Below are 22315 nucleotides of genomic sequence, written 5' to 3'. Positions count from 1 at the left end.
CCTCTCACTGCTCCGCTCGGTAATCGGATCTCTCTCCAAAAACATTAGCACCTGTTTGTACGCTTGTAGTGCTAGGTGGAGAGAAAGAAATAAATTTAAAGCTAACCTCAACTTTCCCTTCACTGACAAAGTCCTGTGTTTGACCTTGAAACGGGGCACCCTTCGGAGATCCTCACACAAGCAGGAATCCCTGAAATTTTAGCGCTATTTCCTAGTTATAAATAATAACAATATTCTTGGTGGGTGGCAGCTAATGAGTGTCGGTGCAAATGGCGATTTCAGCGGGAAGGGGCGGCGGCAGAGGCCTTACTGACTGGAGTACTGCACGGTGCTGTACTTTGTCACTCTTCTCCGGGAGGTGCTGGGGGATGCTGTGCCCATCGCCTGGCCAAGGTGACAGTCGGCACCAAGCATCTGACCTGTGCTGCTCAGGCCCCCCAGATTTGCCCCCCCCAGGCTTGTCCCCCCCAGGCTGCTCATCCCAGACCCTGACACTACCCTCTCGGTCACCACCACGTTGTGGGCATTCGATAACTCCGAGGGAATATTTATTAAGCTGCCTGGCATGCCGGAGGCAGGCCTGAACACCCTTTCTGTCACCACCACATTCGACCCATCTACCAAATCGGGAATGCTCAGAGAGGTTGGGAGCCGGGAGTTAGGCGCGATTACTCTTTCCGTAACGATAACGTTGGACCCATCTGTGAGATCGGGGATATCTAGCATGCCGCGCAAATCAGAGGCAGAGGCAGGACCGACAACCCTTTCTGTTACAACAACGTTGGATGCACGCAGAGGGTCAACGCAAAGAGAGGGGGAGCCGGAGGTGTAGGTCTCAGTCACCGTCATGTTGCCGTGGAGCAAAGGATCCGGCATCGGCCTCGGGGGCTGTATGGTTGACCCAGATGTGTAGGTGTTTTCCGTAACAACCGTTGTAGTGCCAACCGGGGGAGGCATAGGTGCACATCCGTTGACAATGATGGTGTTTCCAGGTGGCGGGAGGTTTAGATCACTTTCAGGGTTGGGAAAGGTGACGTTAACGGATGGCCAGGGTGGGTTGACATCAGGGAAGGGTTCGATCTCTTTGCCCAGGCAGATCTCTGCCAGGGTCTTAAATTTTGGTCCTAATGTATCCAAATACGTTTCGTCTATATCTTCTCCAATAAAGCTGCAGCAACCCACAGAGCCAACAGGAGTACCGACTCCTTCATGATCATATATTAATAGGCAGTCATTTGCCGGCCGACCTTCATCTTCATCTGCATACACAAATGCTTTCTGTAGTTTGCAAAAACAGGAAAAAAAAAGAAAAGAAGAACAGAGTGACTTTTCATCAGGTTTTTAACCATGAAGACTCAAACCATAGTAAGGTTTCCCTAACCACAGTAAGGCCCAGCTGACTTGAACAACAGGACATCAACAGGGTAAATTATATCGTCAACATTTTTGTAACCTTGAAATAAATTTATTCAAATGTTATTGATGTTTTATTCTTGTTTCTGCCAATATTTAGCATCTCAAATTTGGTCTGTCATCAGTGTGTCTGACTGTGGGGTGAAGGGAGAGAGCGAAAGGGATGGGGGAACAAATGTACTCTTTGGGCAGCAATATCCAAGCGAAGCGGTAGGAAGAGGAATGAAGCAGGATGGTGAGGGGAGCAGTGGAGGGGCCAGGACAGAAGGGATGGGACGGAGGGTTGGTCACAGCGGGGAAAGCTTGGTGAGCCCAGAGAGGAATCCGTTTTGAGCAGGATGGAGATCACTGATTTGGGATGGCATTGGGGATGGTGGGGTGGTCAGTCCAGAGGGATTGGGCAGGAAAGAGAATAATTTTAAGTCAGTGCGGGGTGAGGTTGGAGGAAACAGGGAAGGATGGAAGGGGAGGACGGGGAGGGAGAGGCAGGAGGTTTGGAGATGGAGACGGTCAGTAAGACGAGTCATCTGTGGAGGCCTATGGCTGGCAGGCAATTAATATGTAGTGCTCCCAGCAGGGAGATTGTGGTCTGGAAGAAGTTCGTGCTCAGGACTTCAGGACTGCTCTGTCCTCTCCTCCACTGAATCTTGTTTAGAGTTTGAAATAAAGCAATCTTTATATATTAATTGATATTTTGGTGACATATGCAATTATACTATTTATGCCTCACAGTTCATGCTAATTATGAAAATACATCCCATTAATCATGTAAACTCCATAGCAATTTTTTATCCCATATGTAAAGGCTAATTAATATGTTGCCAATTACAAAACTGCACATTTGTGTCACTTGCAGTTCCCAAGGCTTTTAGGGAACAGAAATGGCAATAAAAATAAAGAAGAATGTGAAACGGTGTTCACAGTTCTTTAGGGGTTAAAGTCACTTCATCAAACAAGCTGTACAGGTAGTATGTGTGAAAAATTTCACAAAGTTATTATCTATTTATACACTGAAAAAGGTGGCAAATATATAAATTTGGTGGTCACTTATGAAGCTGAAATAATTTAGTTGCTTGCTACCCATACCTGCAGTGTGTCTATCAGTTTTACAAAAAGGCTATTGAGCAAAAAAATCTCATACGCCAGCAGCTCAAAAGCAGTACTACTAGTGTCACAGTTTTTCCTACTAGTACAGTCAGCTTTGCTCTCACACCAGTCTTATATCATGGAAATTTCAATTTGAGTGGAGTTATTTTGGATTTCCACCATGTAACTTGGGGAGGAGAATCTAACAGTAGGCTCACAGATATAAGAAAAAGAAGATCAGGTAATTACCTCAGAGAAGTAGTTGTCTAGGAAGGCCATGTTGACCCCTCCTTCTCGATACTCTTTTATTGTTCCTCCAACTGACCCTTTTGCTTCCCCTGTTCCAGAAATTCCTCCAGCTGTTCCATAACCAGTACCGGTGCCATAGCCAACCCCTGTAGTTTCTTCAACACCAGAAGCTACTACTCCTCCTCCTCCATATGTGTTTGTATATATGTCTGAAAACAGAAAAATAAAAGTTATCCTCCCAGTGCTCTGTGAAAATTTACACAGAATTTGCTGATTGTTTTTACAAATAGTACAATGACACTACTGAGTTTCTAAAGGTATTTTAGACTAATTTGAGTCAGAGATCCATGCACAGGTGCCAAACATTGAAACTGCAATAAAAATTAAGCACATATTAGCAGACATCTAAGACCTTGATTTTATTCCTGAGGCTAGGCAGCATGTGCATATGTGCTTTAGGAAATCAATGATTTACTTGACTGGAGAGATTCCTTTGTCTGGTGTACATATATGCTGTCATTGGATTTGCATCAGAAAATCAGATAATACTTATGAACATTTATGCAAATACACAAATGTATATTTATGATCACATCAGGGTTAAAATTGTTTTGCCTTAAACTCTTTTCTAAAAGAAATAGCTTTGTAACTCCTTTCACATTTTCAAGTCCTTAAATTGTTAAGGGGGATTTGGAAGGACAACAATGGATCATAATAACCACCAGTGTTCATAATGCAGAATGAAAATGATGTTCACAATAAATTACAAAGTCATACTTACAGGATTTTATCTTCTCCAGATTTTTTTCATATATGATAACAAGGAATGAGTGGTCTTAAATATCAGCAAGTAATATAATAAACCAATTGTATATAGTAGTCTTGACTACATTAAGAAACACAGGCTAAATTTTATTGTTTTTTTTTTCATTTAACTTCATTAGCCTCGGTTTATAGAATTTGAACCAGGGGCTTTTGCCATAATGGCACTGAACAGTGAAAATAAAGTAAATCACATGTGTAAGTAAGTTCTAAACTTTTCAATTGTCATGGCAGCAGAAAGTCCCTGAGAATGAAGATTCTTAATTCACATTTAAGCCCCAAAATGTTCTTTTGATTTTACCTTAAGGGTGAGAACATTTTTGAATAATCAATAGTCATCAGGCAAATTATGTTGCAGAATAACATTTCTTCCTGTTAGAAGCTAGGGAAAAACGGATCTATGCCAGCACCCTTCTTTTTTTGTTGTGGAGTAAGGAATGGGGAAAAAGAGGAAGGAAGTGGCACTGCACAGCTTGACTTACTCTCTATGGCCATCGAATTCCTGGGGGAACCTTATCTCAGAAGCATAAACTTATTGTCCTATGTACCAGCTTTCTGTCTAGGCTAGTGCACAAATGGTCAGTAATTAACTGGCTACTTGACAGGTCCTATTCTCCCTTGTGGGAAGCAGAGCCTGGAAACTGGGAAAAACTGAACCTTTCACCACTGAGTTATGACAGAAATTTTCCTTATTCTGGCCTCAAGATTTAATTCTACTAAAACTGGTGTCTTGAAAAGACCCTCCATTCACTAGCTGGAATGATAAAGAAAAATTGCCTGAGATTTGAAAGCCTTGGCAGATATTTCAAAATAAATGTAGTTTGCAGAAATGAATCTGCTCAAAAGCTCAAACTTCAGATCCTTTATTCATACTGGAAGTCCTACTAGCATCACTTTGACTATCTGCAGATGTAAGATTGGAAGGGTTGGGTTATAGCTGCAAAACCAAAGTGCTCTGTGAATCAGAAGACATGAAATTCTGAAAGATAGCTTTATGGCAGTGCACATCATAGAAAATTTTAGAATCTGCTTACCAGACGGTTCACCAAAATCACCTCCTGCAGCTGTTGTTGGGGCAAGAATGTGTGAGACATCCTGGAAAACAACATTTTCATGCCTTCAATGATGACTTTGAAATTCCCATATGAAGATCAAGACTTTGTGAATCATGTTAAGGAGTTAGCAGTCTAAACTGTTAACAATAGCTATTAATTACCATCCCTACTAAAAAAAAAAAAAAAAAGAAAAAAAGAGACACTCCATTCAAGTTTTTTCATTGTCAACATAAAAGGTGATCAGTGGAGATGGTTTGTGTTACCTTGTCCTACTTTGCACTGAAAAAGCTTGCTAGTTATTGTTTCAGCTGAGGGAATAGTAACGCTGAGCTGTTGGGCCAAGCTAATTGAACACAAACCACACAAACTCCATCTACAAATGTTAATTAAGAGTCACCTTTCACATCTGCCTGGCAATTGTGGACAATGCCAGGCTTCTTTCTAGCCAAATGCAGTCTTTTCTGTAAATATGAGTTACTGTGGGTTTTAGAAACATGGGATGTACTGACCCTGTCTTCAGGCTGTGCACCTTCTATTCCCCATGGGTGAATTGCCCCTTCTGTGCATTCAGGTACAGGTTCAAATCCAGCTCCAACTCCACCTGCAGCGCCAGGGCCACAGCCACAACAGTCGCTCATTGACATCAAAATTGGAATCACTTAACAGGAAAGAAACAGGAAACAGAGATTTAGGACATCTCTTCCTCACAGGAATAGCTGCTTTTCCCAGAGGGCAGGTGCTCAAGAACTTTTGAAAATATGTCTTCTAAAATGTTTCAAACCAGGCAGCCTGCAAGTCTGGCTTTCAGAATCATTAGCTGCTTTTGGAAATGTATGTATTTGGAATTTCAGAATAATTTGTACCTTTAGTTATAGCAGAGCAAAGTGGGGGTGGAGTAGGGCTGTTACTCCAAATTTATGCTTATACACCTGGGAACAGACTTTGATCTATCTCAGCTGAATGAATATAAGTTGCATACATATAAAAATTAAACAAACAGAACCAGTCTTACTATGTATAGCATTCAGTGGCATTCATTTTTGATAGATAAGCGTACATTTGTCTCCTTAGATATTGTAATTGAAAAGAATACTCATTAGTAATAATAGACATATGAGAATCAGCGGAGAGAGAGCCATCTGACTACAGCCATCTTTGGCTAAGGCTCCAGTTGCATTTTTCACATCACATATACATAATGCTTGATTTGAAAAAACAATAGAGACAAACCCCAAACCCCAGTTTTAAAAAATGATTACATAGAGAGAGAGTCAAGTTTCCCAGTGTGCTGTATTATGCTTAATTGTTTCAAGAATGCAGTGTTGGAAATTGCTGAATGCTTTAAATGCAAACATTGAAAACATTGCTCATTTTAGAAAGGCACTGCAATATTAATTCTGGCTGTCTTTAGGTCCTTAACCTATATGGTAAAATCAGTAACCTTGTATCACTGCAGAGGGAGTGGAGAGAGATATTTGCCTACACCAGACTAAGCAGAGCATCCAAAACTCTCAGTTTAAAATCAAAGTGAACTGAAGAGAAAAGGGGAAAGGGCTATGCAGTATACAAAGTGCTACCTCACACTGCATGACTAAGGACATATTTACTCCAGACTACCAACTAGGAGAGATTTCCAAAGGCAGAAAGACAGTCCGTCCTGTAACATTAACCACCTGGGAACTACAAACAAAACAGCCTTTTGCAGCTCAAAATTTTGTGTTTGCTGATTCCTACTAATCAAAGATCAAAACCCAAAACCACTGACCCCCCTCAAAACTCAGGGTAAAAATGCATTTCTTCTGGTTTTGTAGTCAGTATTTCTGCATTGGGAAATTTTAGATTTTGATTGCTTCATGCGCAGGCCATGAAAGAAAGACGATCACATCTGATTGTGGTGGTCTGAGAAGTAAATTCTTGCATACAGTCTAACTTGAGACATTCTTATCCCTGAAACTCCTATTTCTTCAAAAATACTAGGATGTACGAAAAAGTGATCTGTTTTGATCCTGTTATCACAAATGCTACTTGTTTTTAATAGCTGTAATGTTTGGCAGCAATAACCAAATGTTCAAAATTTCAGATGATTATATTTGTTGTTGTACTACTGAAATCTGGCTTTGAGTTCAAAAGAAGCTGGTTCTTTACATCTTTTCATACCCAACTCAGAGCTGATACTTGTCTGTTTCTTTTAGTAGTGTAATGGAATTAGGAATTGCAAAGTGTAAGTTGTAAGTGACAGGGACAGCTCTTGCCCCAAATTTTCTGAGTCTTCTACTAAACATTTTTACCCTGTCTGATGGTCTGAGAACTGGATAGCACCTTAGGAAAAAAACCCTAAGTCTTAGGAAGGAAATAGTCATTTCTGAATGACATATGTATATAAACATGTAGAATATAAAATATATAGAAATGCTTATAATTTAAAAGGCAATTTTTTCTCTGTTAGATGGCCCATGGAAGCCAGCAAGTTAACAACCACCCAGAAAAGTCACTTTATTTTAGAAGAATTTAAAAAAATACACTTTAAAAAACAAAATTGTTTTCTTAATTTTATACTTACGAACAAATATTAATCCACCAAGAAACATCAGGCCAATGGCAGCACCGCTAAGCGTGGTAGAAGATTGGGTATCTCTGCCGTAATTTCCATTTCCATTATAACTATCATCAGTGGCTGCAGTATATCCTTCATTACCATCAATGTATCCATCAGTGTAAACTGGCCAGTCTGTGTGGTCCTCAGTTTCTCTTCCTCCAGGTCCAAACTCGCCATTACCACCACCTTCTTGGTCTGTTCCTCCTCCACCTTCCGGGCCTCTTCCACCACCAGCACCACCACCACCAGCACCAGCACCACCACCAGCACCACCACCACCACCACCAGCACCACCACCAGCACCACCAGCACCAGCACCACCACCACCAATGATAATTATTTTTGTGGCCCCACTGGTGCAGTAATTACGACTATCACACTGACAAGCTTGCACAGGAATTATTTGTGGTTTAGGGCAGCGTCGGCCTTGGCTATCTCTTACGTTGATATAGATCCTATAAATGTAAAAGTCCAAGTTCTGACTCATTAGTTCTGCAGAGGAAGCTTTGGGGAAAAAAAAAAGAGAGGAAAAATATTTAGATTAAGTTATTGACTATAAATACTGTACAAATCTATAACTTTGTGAGTAATGTTCATAGAACAGGATGAAGACTAAGTGTTCCCATTCCAAGATCTTCAGTTACTTCTGCGTCTACAGTACTTATTCAAAGCTGAAACTTATGATATTCATCTATGCTAGTTTTTTCTTTTGAAAAACCTGAGCCAGGTCAGTCTAGTCATCACTTTTTAGCCTGAGAAATATAAAAGCAGCAAATGCACTTTTTTGTATCTATTGCTGCCTTTCCTGATTTTTATTAGCACAACGGTGAACATAAAAATTGCAAGTTTTATACAACTTTTTTTTCTCTCACAAGGAATTTACATGTATTTTTCATAAGTTTTTTCAGTAGTTTTAAAATATTTAAAGTTACACATTTGCATCTGTGTAGGACAAATAGGAGACACAAGAGTAGTTGTAATTGTGATATTTACCATTTAATATAGTCTTCTATGCATACAGTAAGTTATGTAAATTCTGTCATTTAGTAATGTATGAGATTTGATTAATTCATTAGTTTGTTATGTCCTGTTGGAGGAAACTGGAAGAGATCCACTGAGCACTGACTAAAAGGTTTTTCTTAGAAATACAAGTAAGTACAATTTGTACAATAAATTGCAAAAGCTGTAATCTTTATTTGCCATTTTCATATGCCTCTCATAGAAGTAAAGCTCTGCCAACTAATAACTTTATACTCTAATAAATAAATTTGAGAGTTTTGTCATATGCTTAGAATTTTTTAGATAAAATAGAAATAAAAAGGTATCAAATGACTCCTTTTGAATTACCTCCTTATGTTTAGACCAAGAGGTGCTTATCACAGCTACACTTAAGTAAAGTAGTTTTGCTTAAAATATGATAACTAGATAAAACACATATAAAGATTCAGATTCTAGTTCTAATATGATTTATATATATATATATGCAAATCCAGAGCAACTTCTTAGATTCATATGAGCATAAAATCACATTTAAGTGAGATTAGAATAGATTCTAATAAGTGTTTTGTTAGTAATTAAAAAGTTATCCTAATCTGTTATCTTAGATAAGAGCTTATTACTATGGTTTATTCTGTTATAAAATGTAGGTTAATTTACCATTTATTGATCTGATAATCCATGTAGTTTGAGGTTCACCATGTATGCTGAATGTAAATGGAGAACCATATAGATCACCATCCATACCCTTTGCTGTGATAATCACTGATGGGGAATGCATACATACTTTCCTTAATTCAGTATTAATAGTTGGGCAATTGTCATTGATGTCTTGTATTGAAAGCACAATGGTGCCAGTAGCAGTATATCGAGGAGCGCCTGTAAAAAGAAGATATTTGTGGTCAGGAGGGAATACTGATACTATAAATAATGCAGTTCAGGTGGGAAAACTAGAAACAGGAAAAAACATTGAGAGTAATCTGGAACAAAGAGAGTTTTGTTTCAGAAAACTCAATCTCTTTTCTTACCTCTGGTGATAGCCAGAACCTCTGCTCTGTACCGCCCATTGGCTACATAGATTGATTCCCAGTCAATAGCTTTGTTCAGTGTAATTTCACCAGTGTTTTGATTGATTCTGAACCAGGCACCTGGATCACGTCCTATACTATATCTATATTTGGTGAAGTAAAAATACTCAGCATTATGTTATGAATATATGTATTACATATTCATTTTGCAAGTAATATTTGTCACTTTGGAATATTTTCCTTTAGGCTACACTAGGTTCTATTGCATTTCACCCTATTCAGGCAAAATTCCTGTAGACTTCAAAAGATGTAGACCAGAAAAATAATTAGGAATAAAGTAAATGCATAGAAGTCCATTATATTTTGAAATTGGTATCATAGTCTAAAAGTAAAATCTTTCTGGACCCTGTAAACCTTTACTAGAACCCTTGTTGATATCAGTAGTTAAATCCACAGCTCTTCCTATAACATTCTGCTGTTGTATTTGCTAACATATTTCTCTGTTTTATGACAACTTTTCAAACCTTGGTAAATTGGGTGTATTTATTTCTACATACCTTAAAAAGCAAACTATGGTCCCATTAACTATCATTAATTTCAGCAGAAATAAATGCAAAATAATTTTTTTTTTTTTACTATAGAATGAGCTGGTAGTGACCTCTTCTATTCTGATTGTATAATATTGCCCATTATTGGGGTTTTCTGCTTGCTTTTTTAGAGATGCTAACAAATTCCTTATTTGTAGCAAACATTTCAAGAAAAAATAATCTTAGGTTGGGTGAGAAAAAAAATGTGTTCTGATTTATTTAAGTTACAGCCTGTCAGAAAAATGATATTTTCTTTGTCTTGTGCACAAGGCTAAGAAAAGCAGGTGAGGAAACAAAAGCAATCATAGCATAAAAATGGGCTGAAGATTATACTATTCTATCGCTATTATTCTATTGCTCATCTATTAACATTTTTTCAGTTCTTTTTTAAAGCACCCTTTAAAATACCTATTCCTCATCCCATTAAAAGAATTATTCAATCCAGGCAGTTAAGCAGAGCAGAGCTTACACAACATTTGATGCAATAGCTCCAGTGTCCTCATCGATGGCTGTGTATGTTCCCACAACATAATTTGCTCTTGTGCGTTCTGGTACAGAAAACACAACCGAAGATGGATGAAATCTTGGTGGTTCATCCACATTCTTTACTTCTATGGTAAGGGGTGTTCCAGACATTCGGTAGTCTTGTGCAACAGAGTGGTGGAAGGCAGCTACATTCCTGACACCAATTATCAGTGAGTGACTTTGAAGATGTTCATAATTCAGTTCCTAAAAGATAAACCACAGAGAACTAGGTAATAAATAAAAGTTCCATTAATTTTATTGAAATATTTTCTCTTCTAAATGGTTGAGTGACAGTGTTTTTACTGCTCATTTAATTTTGTTAACAATTAATTAAGACTATTTTAAGATGATTATTTCAACAGTTGAATCACAATATTTATCCATACCTTAATTACTCTAAGGATTCCTTGATTTGTAGCTCGATCTGTAACAATTTCAAACCAGTTATCTTCATTACCAGATATAAAGAAAAACTCTGCTAACCAATTGTCTGTAAACTCTTCGTCAGCATCCAGAGCTTGTATCCGTAGCAGTTCTGAACTGAGTGAATTTTCTGAAATACTTGCTGAAAACTGCAATGACAGATAAATATCTATTAGCAAACACTAAAATATATAATCTGAGGAAAACACAGCTGACTGCAGATATTCTTTTAAATGATGCCCTGCACGCAGTCCCTGCCAATTTAATAAAAATCATGTGTTCTGGCTAAATTGTGATCCTGGTTGCAGATCTGAAGAGCTGTATCACCTCAAGTGTTTGCAGAGGCAGTTTAGAGGAAATGGATTTGTGCTTTCTATATGAAAAGATCATACAAAGATTGGGTTAATCTACATAATCTGGCCATATTGCATGGGTCTGGACACCTGAATCACTGGATTTCTCTGAAGAGAGAAGTCAGTGTCAGGACTGACTTCTCTGAATGCAAAAATAATCTACGTGTATATTATCAGAATTGGTGTGGAAGCAACAGATTGGATTTTGAGCACACTTCAAGGAAACAACCCTGTTAATCCAGTGGAGCATTCAAATGTGAAAGTGCTCTACAGGTTAGTAAGGAGTCCGTTACCCACTAGGTTTTTGAAATGGGTTTTTAAACCGTGATGTTTCTTTTGGTATTTAAAACTTACAGAACTTTGAGCAAGAGTTGGGAAGTTGTCATTGACATCAATAACTTTAACGTTACAGCTACAAAGGGATGATATTCCATCTGCAGCTCCATCCCGGTCTGACGCCTTCACAACAAGAGTGTAGCTACTATGTTGCTGCCACAGAAAGAGAAATGAGTGTGTTAGAAGAGCCACCTGTACGTCTTAAATATTATAAATACTCAGGTCTTGCTACTATTTCCTAATGCAGGAATTTGCCTTAGACATTTTATTGTAACATACAGAAAAAACGCATTTCTTCCTTAATTTTTGTAAAAACTACAACCTTTCCTTACTTCCCCCCCCCCGCCCCATAACACATATAAACCACAACATCATATTATTTAACTTTGGAAAAGGAAATACTACCTCTCTGTCAAGATAATTTGCAAGATGGAGTTCTCCAGTATATTTATTCATAATGAACATGGGTGGACCTGAAGGTTCCTGACTCTCTATCTTGAAGGCAATTTTAGAATTCAAGTGATTGGGTTCATCTGCATCTGATGCAATTATTTTCATCACCAGTGTGTCTAAGAATAAAAATAAAAATTAAAAAAAACAAATCAGAAAATTTGTTTTGTTCCTGCAAACAACTCATCAAGACAATGCTAAAACTTTGTGTATAAAAACGATAGAATGCTATCTATTCATTGACATTTACAAAGAAAAACAAAAGTTTAATTTTGTAGTACTGATTCTGACTGAATGTTAATGAATTCAAAATGCATTAAAAATCAAGGTCAGATGGAGTAATGCAGATTTTCACTGAACTTCTTAAAGTCACCAGAGGGACAATATAAAAACAGTAAGTACCGAGCTTGTAGATATTCATGTAAGAAATCGCCGCAGTTTTAAATGAGAATCTCTAGAAAGTAGAAAATGAGTGTTAGGTGCCATTGCCTCAGTGCTATTTGCATGTCTAATGTTGATTGCTCTACTTTTGGTAAAAAGAACAATTTTAGTGGTTTAAGTAAGCGTTTATTTAGTAATATTCTACTGCAACTGCAATCCTGAGACTACAAATACAAATATTTGAAATAGAAAAAATGGGAAAAACATATTTTATATACCCTCAAAGGAAATAAGTGTAGGTTTAATGTTTGGGTTTTCTTTAATGAGAAGGAATGAACTGATTTATTTTAAATTTTCACATCTGAAAGAGTTTGCATGATGGTATGGTTAGAAACTGCAACATTCAGCATTCATGGGTGGGAGGAAAGGGGGAAGGAAGCATCACTGCTTAATTTTAGGCAATGAGTTAGGGCCTTGGCTTGAATAGCACTTGCAGAAGAATCTGCCGCTCCTTCCTCTGCAGTAGCCCTGGCCAATATATGACATTGCCTAAGAAAAAGTAGAATGAGCACCCCAGGTTTATATTAACTATATTCTGGGAGCTTCACTAACTATACTATAATAGGTGTAACAGTTACTTACTGTCCATACTGTTTTCTTCAATAGATCCTGTAAATACAGTTTGTGCAAATACAGGAGGGTTATCATTTATATCCAGAACTCTGACTCGAAGTTCAAGAGGTGGTTCCAAATCTACACCCGTCACTGAGTGTTTAGCAAAGCAACGTATCTGGATAAAGAGATTTACTCGTTTTAAAACCAAAAGTGAAGGAAGCAAAGTAACAATCTGAAACTAATTAATTTGTCTCCTTCTGCTCTCCCTGCCCCACCCTGGATCCATCATTATAAAGGAAAAAGAAAAAGGGGAGTACTTACAACAAATACTGGGGTTACTTCCCTATCCACTATTGATGTTATATTAATTTCTCCTGTTCTTGCGTTAACAACAAATATTCCATAGGGGGCACGATCAATTCCAACTCCAGAGATGCTGTATGTGATTGGATGGTTTTCTTCACAATCTGATCGGATCTACAATAATAGAAAATAATAATTTATGCCAGTTTACTGAGGACACTTGCAGGGCTTTTTTCCCTATTATTAGTTCCTGTAAAAAATTCTATATAATTTCAGTTTCTCAACCACTTTTCACAAGGTTCCATTGACAGAACCAATGGAAGGCTCTTCTACAAACAGCCTAGAGATCCATCTCCCCTTAAGTGGTGGACAGGTTTTCTCTCTCTCTTAAATCTTCTGGCGGGGAAGTGAAGAGAGAAACTTCCAAGAGTATCACACTGTGGCTGGACCTCAGTAAGGGTATGGTCATAGTGAGAGGATAGGACGGCATCTTCTTGGCTTTGTTGTTCACATAAGTCATGCACCATCCTTGAACTTCCACTCAGGGGTTTCTCAGGGTGAGAGAGGAAAGAAAAATACTGCAATCTAGTACATAGGTGCTGCACACGAAGAGACTATGGTTGGAGCTGTTCAGGAAGCAGACTGAAGGCAGTGTTCTAGGAAGCCTTTGGTCACTCCTCAGCAGCCACATGGGTTCAACTTACAAGACTGTCTCAGCAGAGCTGGAAACATTGCATCATCTTGCTTTTATTCTACATTCCTTGCTTTGACTACTCTAAGCAAATATACTTCTAAATCTCCCTGCTTTTATCAGCCTGTCTAGAAAAACTTCCTTGTCTGTGAACACTTTTGTTTTTCTTTCTACTTACTTTGGCAATTGGATTCCTCTTAGAATTATCTTCTCCTTCTCTACAAGCTGCAGCAAATTTGATCCATTCACGTTTTTGTCTTCTGAAGGTTTTCCATCTTGCCATTCCATTTTCATCCCATTCTTTTACCTTTGACAGAGAGTTCCGGTATCATATCACCAGTAACCTCAATCCATTTTAAATTAATACAGACATTTAGAATTTCCGACAATAAGGAGAAAAGGGATTTTTATAGATCATGAGCTTTTTTATGTGTCTGCGAGTACCAAACTCTAAGACTGTACGTGTTTACTTTAAAGTTATTGCTCTGTATGAGATACTAATTCAGGTTCAGGAGAACTTCTCTTAAGAGGGTGAGCAGGTTATTACCTGCAACTGTTTAATATTTAAATATGTTTTCAATCTTCAAGTTCAGAAATGTCTTGGTTCAGTATTTTCCATTTCATTTTTGCATTGGTTACATTTCATTTGATCAGAAAGCCAGTTTCTAAAGAAATATATATTACCTCTACATGAAATCCTGTGCTGAAATCCAAGAGTACCTGCAAGAACAATAAGAAGATTGGCATCTAAAAATGCAGGGCAAAATGCAGTAAGCAAAACCCAGCTGCCATACATTGCTATGCTGCAGGACTGGAGCATTAATTTTTCTCAAGTCTATTGCAATAGCCTATCTAGGCAGTAGCTACAGGATTTCCATAAATGACTTTGTGCAATTCATTTTTTTCTATATCCATTGCTTGAATTCATTGACAGTTAACACCTTCACAATTAATTCTGTCTTACAGGGTAGAACTTTGAGTTTGAATGGATGTGCCATACCAAATTTCAAGTTATACCTACATCAAAATACAGCTTTCACACAGATTTTTAGGTTGTAACACCTCAGCTGAAGTGAGAAGTGGTTGCAAGAGTTGTTATTAAAAAGTATGTCTAGGAAACTAGAAAAGGAGGTTTTTTTTTAATTCTAAAGAACTTATTCTTTTTTTTTTCTTTTTTTTTTCTTATTTAGAAAGTCCACAGTAGACCTGGAGTACCTCACTATGTAGTTTAACCAAAAAGAATGAAACTGTTTTCTTGAAACTTCCCACTGAGGTTGAAGAGATTCAATTTAAGATGGAAAGCCAACTGCAGTCATCAGGCAGATTTCTCTGGAGTGCAGTGGGCTTTGATTTGAGGTCTAACTACGCAACCAAATTCCTGCGTATATAAAGGTGGCAGGATCAGATGCAATATGTAATTACTTTAAAATTAAAATAATGGAGAATCCTCAATTTCTTGATTAACACAATATAAAAGAAGGCAAAGTTTAATTAACCTTGTTCCTAAATGAGGTGTGAAAATGAAGTTCACTTGGTGAATGTACCTCCTCAGAGCATCTCTAAAGTTCAGGACCTGCCTCTGCTCTCTTCGGATGACACAGCGTGAAGAATATGGCATTTGCAGGACTAGATGCTTGCTTCATTCATCATTGGGAGAAGCAAAATATCCAGGCGACTCAAAAAGTCTTGCAGTTTCTCTTTTCTCACCAAATGTCGTTAACAGCTGTAGTTATCAATTTTCCACTTTACTTATCATTTCCCAGTACCGTTCAATAGCTTTTTTTTTGTCTGACATTTTATCTGGTGGGTTTTATGTTAGTTATACTTGGATAAAATTTGTGACAATCTTTTTTTCTATGGGGCTTTACCTCATGGGACCTTCTTCACTTCAAATTTATTGCATTGTTCTGTCAAGGCTGGGAGATGGGCACAGACTTTTTTCCACTTACTTCATGTTAAAACAACCTCTTACATGCAACAGATTAATGAACAGCATCTTCGCCCTCCTTCCTCTCTCTTTCCCCTTTTCCCCATTTACATGCCATAAGAGGTCCACCACCTGTTATTTACAAAGTAATGTCTCCAGTGATCTGATCTTGCCCAGAACATTCCCTGAGACCTTGGCACATAATGGCTGCCCTAATCTGCTTCTGAATGAGGGAATTTAGACTGTAGACTTGCCCATTTGATGTACATATACCTTGAAATTTTGTCAGACTATCCATGGAGTAAGGATTTTTTTTCTTGTTTCTTTGAGCAAGCTATTGACATGAATGGTTAAGAAGAGTACTCTGCAGGAAAATCATTACAATATGTTCATATTGTGCTAAAAGCATCAATACATCTTTTAGCCTGAGTTTATGTCTTGGTGACTATTTAAAGCTTCAGCTGCAGAACGGGGTTCAAATACATGTGCAGCCATTACTCATCTCAGAGAAGGGACAGCATCAGACTCCATTTAAACTGTGGGGGTTTTTCACCCCAGTGGGAACTCAGACCTGTCCTTTCATAATCCCCCTTGGAGCCTGGGGAAGCATGGGAGAGTAGAAGGCGCAGATTACACCCTCACGAGAGAGCCTGAGTGATGAAGTCCACCAGAAATAGTACTGATTCAACATCTCTTTATCAGCTGATCCCACCGGCAGAGCAGAGCCTCCTTTGGTGAGTACAGTGAAATCCTCTCCACCTTTGGGCTGAAATCCCTTCTGGCATGCAGCAATTGTCTTGACCCAGAAAAGTACGGGTATACACCTCCCAGTGCAATGTTAGTGAATCTTGTCTACTGTCTGCATCCTGTGGCTTATTCTGTTATTTAACAGTGAAACTAATATCTCACATCCAGCCATATCACTCTCATACTCTGCAGACCTAACTGAAAAACTGTGTTAGGCATGTCTGAAATAAAAAATATGCCTGTAAAGAATTCTGTTCTTTAAGGACATGAATATTCATAAAACACTTGATTTCAGCCTATAGGGAGTTCTATTTTCAAGTGGTGAGGAACACACATTTTACACTGGAGTTTCTTCCTTTGTGTTTGATCACCAATAATGGGAATGTCAGGAATTTGTTCATCAGTAATGCTGGGAATTGTAAATTCAGGCCGCGTATTTCCACGCTTGTCCTATGCTAACTAAGGAAAAGCCCATTCTGCTACATGTTGCTAATAGAATATCTTGAAAGAAGTCCTGTGGGTTTTGAATCCAGAGTCCTTAGTACAGTTTGTGATATTATTTGAAAAGGCTGATCCAATGAACTTGATGTCTGCGTTGGGTATGTCTCTCTCAGTTACTGCCGTGTTATAGGAAGGAGGGCAGGCAGACACCAGACAAAGTTGCCTAGCTCACCAGCTAAACCTCAACAATTCTGGAGTGTCATCTAATCAACTTGATCCAGGGATGGAGGTTCATCTGCCTCCCCAACTAGTGTTTTCCAGTTCTCCACTATCACCAGCAGCTAGAAGGCTCCTCCCACCCCAGTTGTCTATTTCTAATATCTCTCTGCAATGCAACCCCTTTTTTTCTAGTGCTATTTTTCCAGCAGAGAGGTACCGCCTCCTAGCAGCTAACTCCAGCATACTTCTAGGTAATGAACAAATTTCCCCTTAATCTAGTATCCAAATACAGTAATTTCCATAGATTCAGTGATTAATGATGATTAAAGCAGTAAGAGCCACTGGAATGTGTGGGACGCATCCTGAGGACCTTGGGATAGGGAAGCTGATCAGAATGGTATCAAGATTTGCTGTCCTGTTAGTCTCTGAGAGACTGTGAAAAAAAGGAAACTCTGCAGAGAAGCTAGAAGCTTGTCGCACAAGCTGTTGGTTTCTGGTCTGGGTTGGAAGAGGTGCAGGCAGGAAACATGTTCATGGTGACTGTCATTTGCACAGTGGCCTGTCTGAAAGCTTGTCTTTTACTGTAATGATACAGAGCCTGAACCTTGTGTCCAAAATGACGCCTTAGAGTCACACTGGAGTTATTTTGGATTTATTCTGATGTAACTGGGAACAGAATTAGGCCCATAGGATGTGTACAGTTCTTTGCGCCTTCAAAGCAATTTACAAACACGAATTAACTAATCATTAATTGACTGCCAAGCAATATTATATGCAATTATGGAATCCTCCCTCTTCCACCTACTCAAATCTAAATGACTGAACATGCCTTTAACATCTTCCCAGCATTATTCATATTAGATCTGCTTCTCTCTCTTTGAAGTCCACAGCGGTATTGTTATTGGCCTGGATGGGAGGGGTGCTGAGAACTCACACATATTATGTTAGTCATCAGGGTGCCATGGTAGGTCTGGTTGTGTCAGCATTTTGGGACTTTTACATCTTTCTTACTCAGCCAAAGCTCTGACTAGGAAAGGGTTGAAATAACAAACCCTTCCCTTTATTCATTCTGCCTCTCTTTAAAAAATGATAAATTGGTACATATGAAATAATGAGAAGCAGAGTTGAAACATAAGACAAACCCTCATATTTTAAAAAGAAGCTATTTGATCACTTTTAAATTGAACCACAAATGTGTTTTTGTCTATACTTTTCATTTTCATAGGTCACTAATGAATGTGCTTCTTCCAATTTACAGGGAAAGTTTTTCAGGATGGTTTTTCTGGCATTTTGTTTTCTGATTCTGCAGAAGTCAGGTGTTTCTATTGCTTCCTGTGTTAGCAGCTGACGTCAGTATTTTGTATTGCACCCAGGATGGAGAATCCATTGTTATTTCAGCAGAAGTATGACAATGCTCATGTCAGTCAGAAGAATATGTTCCAAAGTTTTATTTATTTTAAAATATGTTTATTCGAACAACTGACCACTTTGGGAAAGTTTCCACTGAGATTGTTTCTGTTCTGCTGAGTCGTACTGATATAATGAATTTCCGTACAGTAACTGAGCTTAACCATTAGAAAAAATGAACAGAAAAGTAATTTCAATACAGGTTGTATGCGATTATCATTCAAATTTTAGTTTTTCAAATTAGTCATCCTAAGTGTCCTCAATAAATCTCCTCAATAAAACCTGAATTCTAATATGGCTTAGAGTGCTCTCGCTGCAAATGCACATCTGCTTAGGGGCCATTTTTACTTAGGAATGTAAAACTACAGATTTAAGAACCTAATCTTAGGTGATAATTCATGGATGCGGAATTGCTTTAGTTTCTATTTCTACAACAAAATTCTTTGGCAGAAGAGCCTGCAGGTTCCTGGCTACATCCTGGCAGATGTTTCATATGCATATGCAAGGACAGGATTTGGCCCCTTAATATTTTTATGTGCAACCAAGTTATGAGTAGGAGGTGTAACCATAGCCTAACAACTGGGGGTGGCAGGAAAAAAGAACCATAGATAACACATGGGAAAATGTAGCCAGACAAAAGTGCATATGAGAGATGCGGTGAATTTACAATTATTAGCTGTCACATGATAGCTGGCAGGAGAAGAGTCATACCTGATCAAACAGGTTATTTCCATAAAACGTGTCTGTGCAAGTATCACAAACAGAACTCCCTTACTCATGAGAATAACGCCTTTGAAGTCACGTGAGCAAGGGCTGCAGAATCAGTCCCACCAATGGTGAAATGCATATAGAAAATTATTAGTTTCAGGGCTGGTAAGTTTTCTTTTCTTGAAAGTGTAGCAGTGTACTAAAATATGTATAACTCAACAGCAATTGTATTTGATACAACTTATTAACAATATACTAACCAGACACACCATTCAGGCAGGTGATTTTCATGAAAGATTAATCAAGCTGAAAACCAAGACTGTTTCTCAGAATACACTAAAATTGGATGCATAATTTATAATTTATTTAATCTCTACAGTTTGTGTGTCAGCTTTCTATAAAGTGGTGAAAGATGCTACTAAGCTGTATAGGCCACCATGAACCCTGCTGTGCAGAAGAATGCATAATAACAACAACTGTTTTCTCTGGGTAGTAAAAGTTCAAATATTTGATAGTCATCAAAACATAATGTCAGTTTTCACAATTGCTCCTTTTTCCTGACCCAACACATATCCTGCGTCAGTCACAATTGTAACAATAATACACTGAAAGAATGAAAATGGCTCCAGAGTTGCCGAGAAAAGGTAAAGCAGTAAAATCTCTTTTGAATGGACAGATCTTAGATACAGTACAGTCAACTTTTTTTTGAACTTTGACACATCAGGAGTATGCATCACCAGGTAACTGAGTAAAACAAATAGTCACTAATGCTACATGAAAATTCAGAGGTATTAGGGTGATATCCAACATGCCAATCTCAGAGACCACGGTGTTAACCGTGAGCGGTGTTAACCAAGCAGAAACTCATCCGAACTGTAACTTGCTTTTGTGAAGTTCTATCGTTGTTTTCTTGGCAGCTGCCCTGTGCTGGTTAGTTCTACTTTACTGACTGCAGAGCTATCACCTAAAATTAATGCATTATCTTTTCTAAGAAAGCCTTAAGATTTCATATTGTATAACAACAAACACTTTTTCCCCAACTACAGCATTTCTAGAGGGGTCAGTAATGAGAGGTTAGCAAACATTTACACTTACTACTATATTGTGTAAAATGTAAAATTGTGTGAAAGCCACGGCAGGACATAACTGTAACAGAAATCCTACTCTTTTCAAACTTCAAGGCCATAAACCTCTATCTAATTTCAGAAGAGCAGCACAAACGAGTAAAAATAGTCCACACAAAAATCAGATTGCAGCAGTAGAAGGGCCTCCATAATTCTTTTAAGTCCTTTCTGGGTAATTTCCGTGCCTTGATGAACACATTGTACAACTATGCCACTTGACCGTAGCCACAACTTTCCTTCTACAGTGAGAAAAACAAACCGAAGGAACGACACTTTCATCATGCATTCACTTGCTCAGCACATGGCAGCTCAGACACTAATGTGCTACGAGACAGGAATTCTTTGTAATGTGAAATAATAGGCCAAGTCTTGATTTTTACTCAGCTAAGGTCTTCACTAAATTTCACGTTTTTCTCTTGAATATAGCCGTAGGATTTGGTCAGTTCCGAAGCGCTCTTGCTAATCAGTTTAGAAAAAGAGATTTGCTATTCATATTCCCTCAACTGATAAAAAAACCCAAAGACATAGAACCAAATGATATCCAGTCAAGTTCTTAGGATTTTTGTAATGATAAGACTTTTATTACTAACAGTGACTCCTTAAACAGTAGCCACAGACAACATTCACCTGAAAAGCCATGCATTAAACATAGAAAGTCACATATTGAACATCAACAGACTGCAGAAAGTCAAAATCGAAAGAAACATTTGTCAGCATTTAATGAAAAACTAAATTATTTGCATAGAATCTTCAGAAGGGCAGTTTAAAATAAGCACAGCTTTGTTTTTATGCTAAATTTCACAAGTTTTTCGGGGGGGTAGTTTACACTGTAAAATGTGATAATGGTCTGCTGAGGAACACTCAACGGGCATAATCACAGAGTTTACAAATATTGTTTTAAAATCTGACTTACCAATAAAAGGAACAAAAAAGCAGCCGTTCGGTGAGGGAGCCAATCCATGGCATCTGCCTTCCTGGATACAAGTCCAACTGAGTTACGGTTACAAGCCTGTTCCTTTTCCCCTCCCCCCCCCCACCTCTGGTGTCTATTTAAAAAGACACTCGGTAGATGTCCTTATACTCAGCCCTTCAAGGTGTCTCTGCCTCCCTCTGAGGGAAGCACTGAAGATGCTGTATAACAGAGTGTCTTTCCCCACCCCAAAATCCTGGGCTGGTCTCACCTGAAACGCTTGACAACATCATTATTGCTTGCAGGTAAAAGCTAAGAGACACACCTTAATTCTTATTGCACTGAAACCCTTTGTTGGATACGAAAGGGTACGTTTTAAAAACAGAAGGCAAGCTTCACTGAGAAGATACCGAGTGATTTATAAATTACTCACAACATAAGGAATCATTAAAATGGTAACTTATCATTGCTTTGAATGCAATTACCAGTTTTCCCCTTGCACCGAGTATAATGGAAGAGCTTAGTGAATATTACCATAAAGAATATGGACTTGAAGAAATGATTAGTTTGAATTAAAACATAAGTCCATTTGTTTACTTCCAGGTGCAAAGAAGTCAGTTCCGTGCACATTGTTCACAGAAGTGCAGCATTCGGAACAGAATGAGGTTGTCATTAAAGAGGTAACATATTAATTTGGGGAAAAAAATAGTGTTTTATTCATTAGGCCACAAGAATATCTGAAGCAGAGGAAGGAGACTTTCTGCTTTCACCATCTGCGAGCCGCCTCATGCCATACCTTTCCCTTCCTATGGGTTGTGCTCTCGCTGACACGGTGGAGAGGGAGATGTACAGATGTCCCACGCCAGAGAAACTGGAGAGCTGCTCAAATCGGGGGGGGGGGGGGGGGGGGGGACAGGGTCACA

General features: G+C 38.4%; 1 protein-coding gene across 1 annotated transcript; it reads right to left on the bottom strand.

Annotated features, from left to right (window-relative positions):
* Nucleotides 1-252: 252 nt before the first annotated feature.
* LOC104836029 (desmoglein-1-like) lies at nt 253-21443 on the bottom strand. Its single transcript, XM_010574351.1, has 17 exons — nt 21396-21443; nt 14594-14629; nt 14088-14216; nt 13237-13392; nt 12943-13090; nt 11875-12038; nt 11488-11622; nt 10744-10929; nt 10302-10561; nt 9246-9388; nt 8878-9096; nt 7459-7725; nt 7186-7416; nt 5135-5283; nt 4605-4665; nt 2749-2957; nt 253-1278 (listed from the first exon to the last, which is right to left on the bottom strand). Exons 1-17 carry the CDS (start codon nt 21441-21443, stop codon nt 307-309), a joined length of 3513 nt encoding a protein of 1170 aa, XP_010572653.1. The 3' UTR covers nt 253-306.
* Between the last annotated feature and the right edge of the window lie 872 nt (nt 21444-22315).

Source organism: Haliaeetus leucocephalus, unplaced genomic scaffold (genome assembly GCF_000737465.1).
Source record: "Haliaeetus leucocephalus isolate CR32 unplaced genomic scaffold, Haliaeetus_leucocephalus-4.0 Scaffold428, whole genome shotgun sequence".
In the NCBI taxonomy this organism is placed as follows: Eukaryota; Metazoa; Chordata; class Aves; order Accipitriformes; family Accipitridae; genus Haliaeetus; species Haliaeetus leucocephalus.
This window is presented reverse-complemented; position numbering and strand designations above follow the sequence as displayed.

Coding starts and splice junctions, on each gene's coding strand:
- LOC104836029 (XM_010574351.1), bottom strand. CDS start 21,443: ATGGATTGGCTCCCTCACCGAACGGCTGCTTTTTTGTTCCTTTTATTG. Junction 14,217..14,593: donor GCACAGGATTTCATGTAGAG/GTAATATATATT, acceptor TCTCTGTCAAAG/GTAAAAGAATGGGATGAAAA. Junction 11,623..11,874: donor CAAATTATCTTGACAGAGAG/GTAGTATTTCCT, acceptor TTTCTGTGGCAG/CAACATAGTAGCTACACTCT.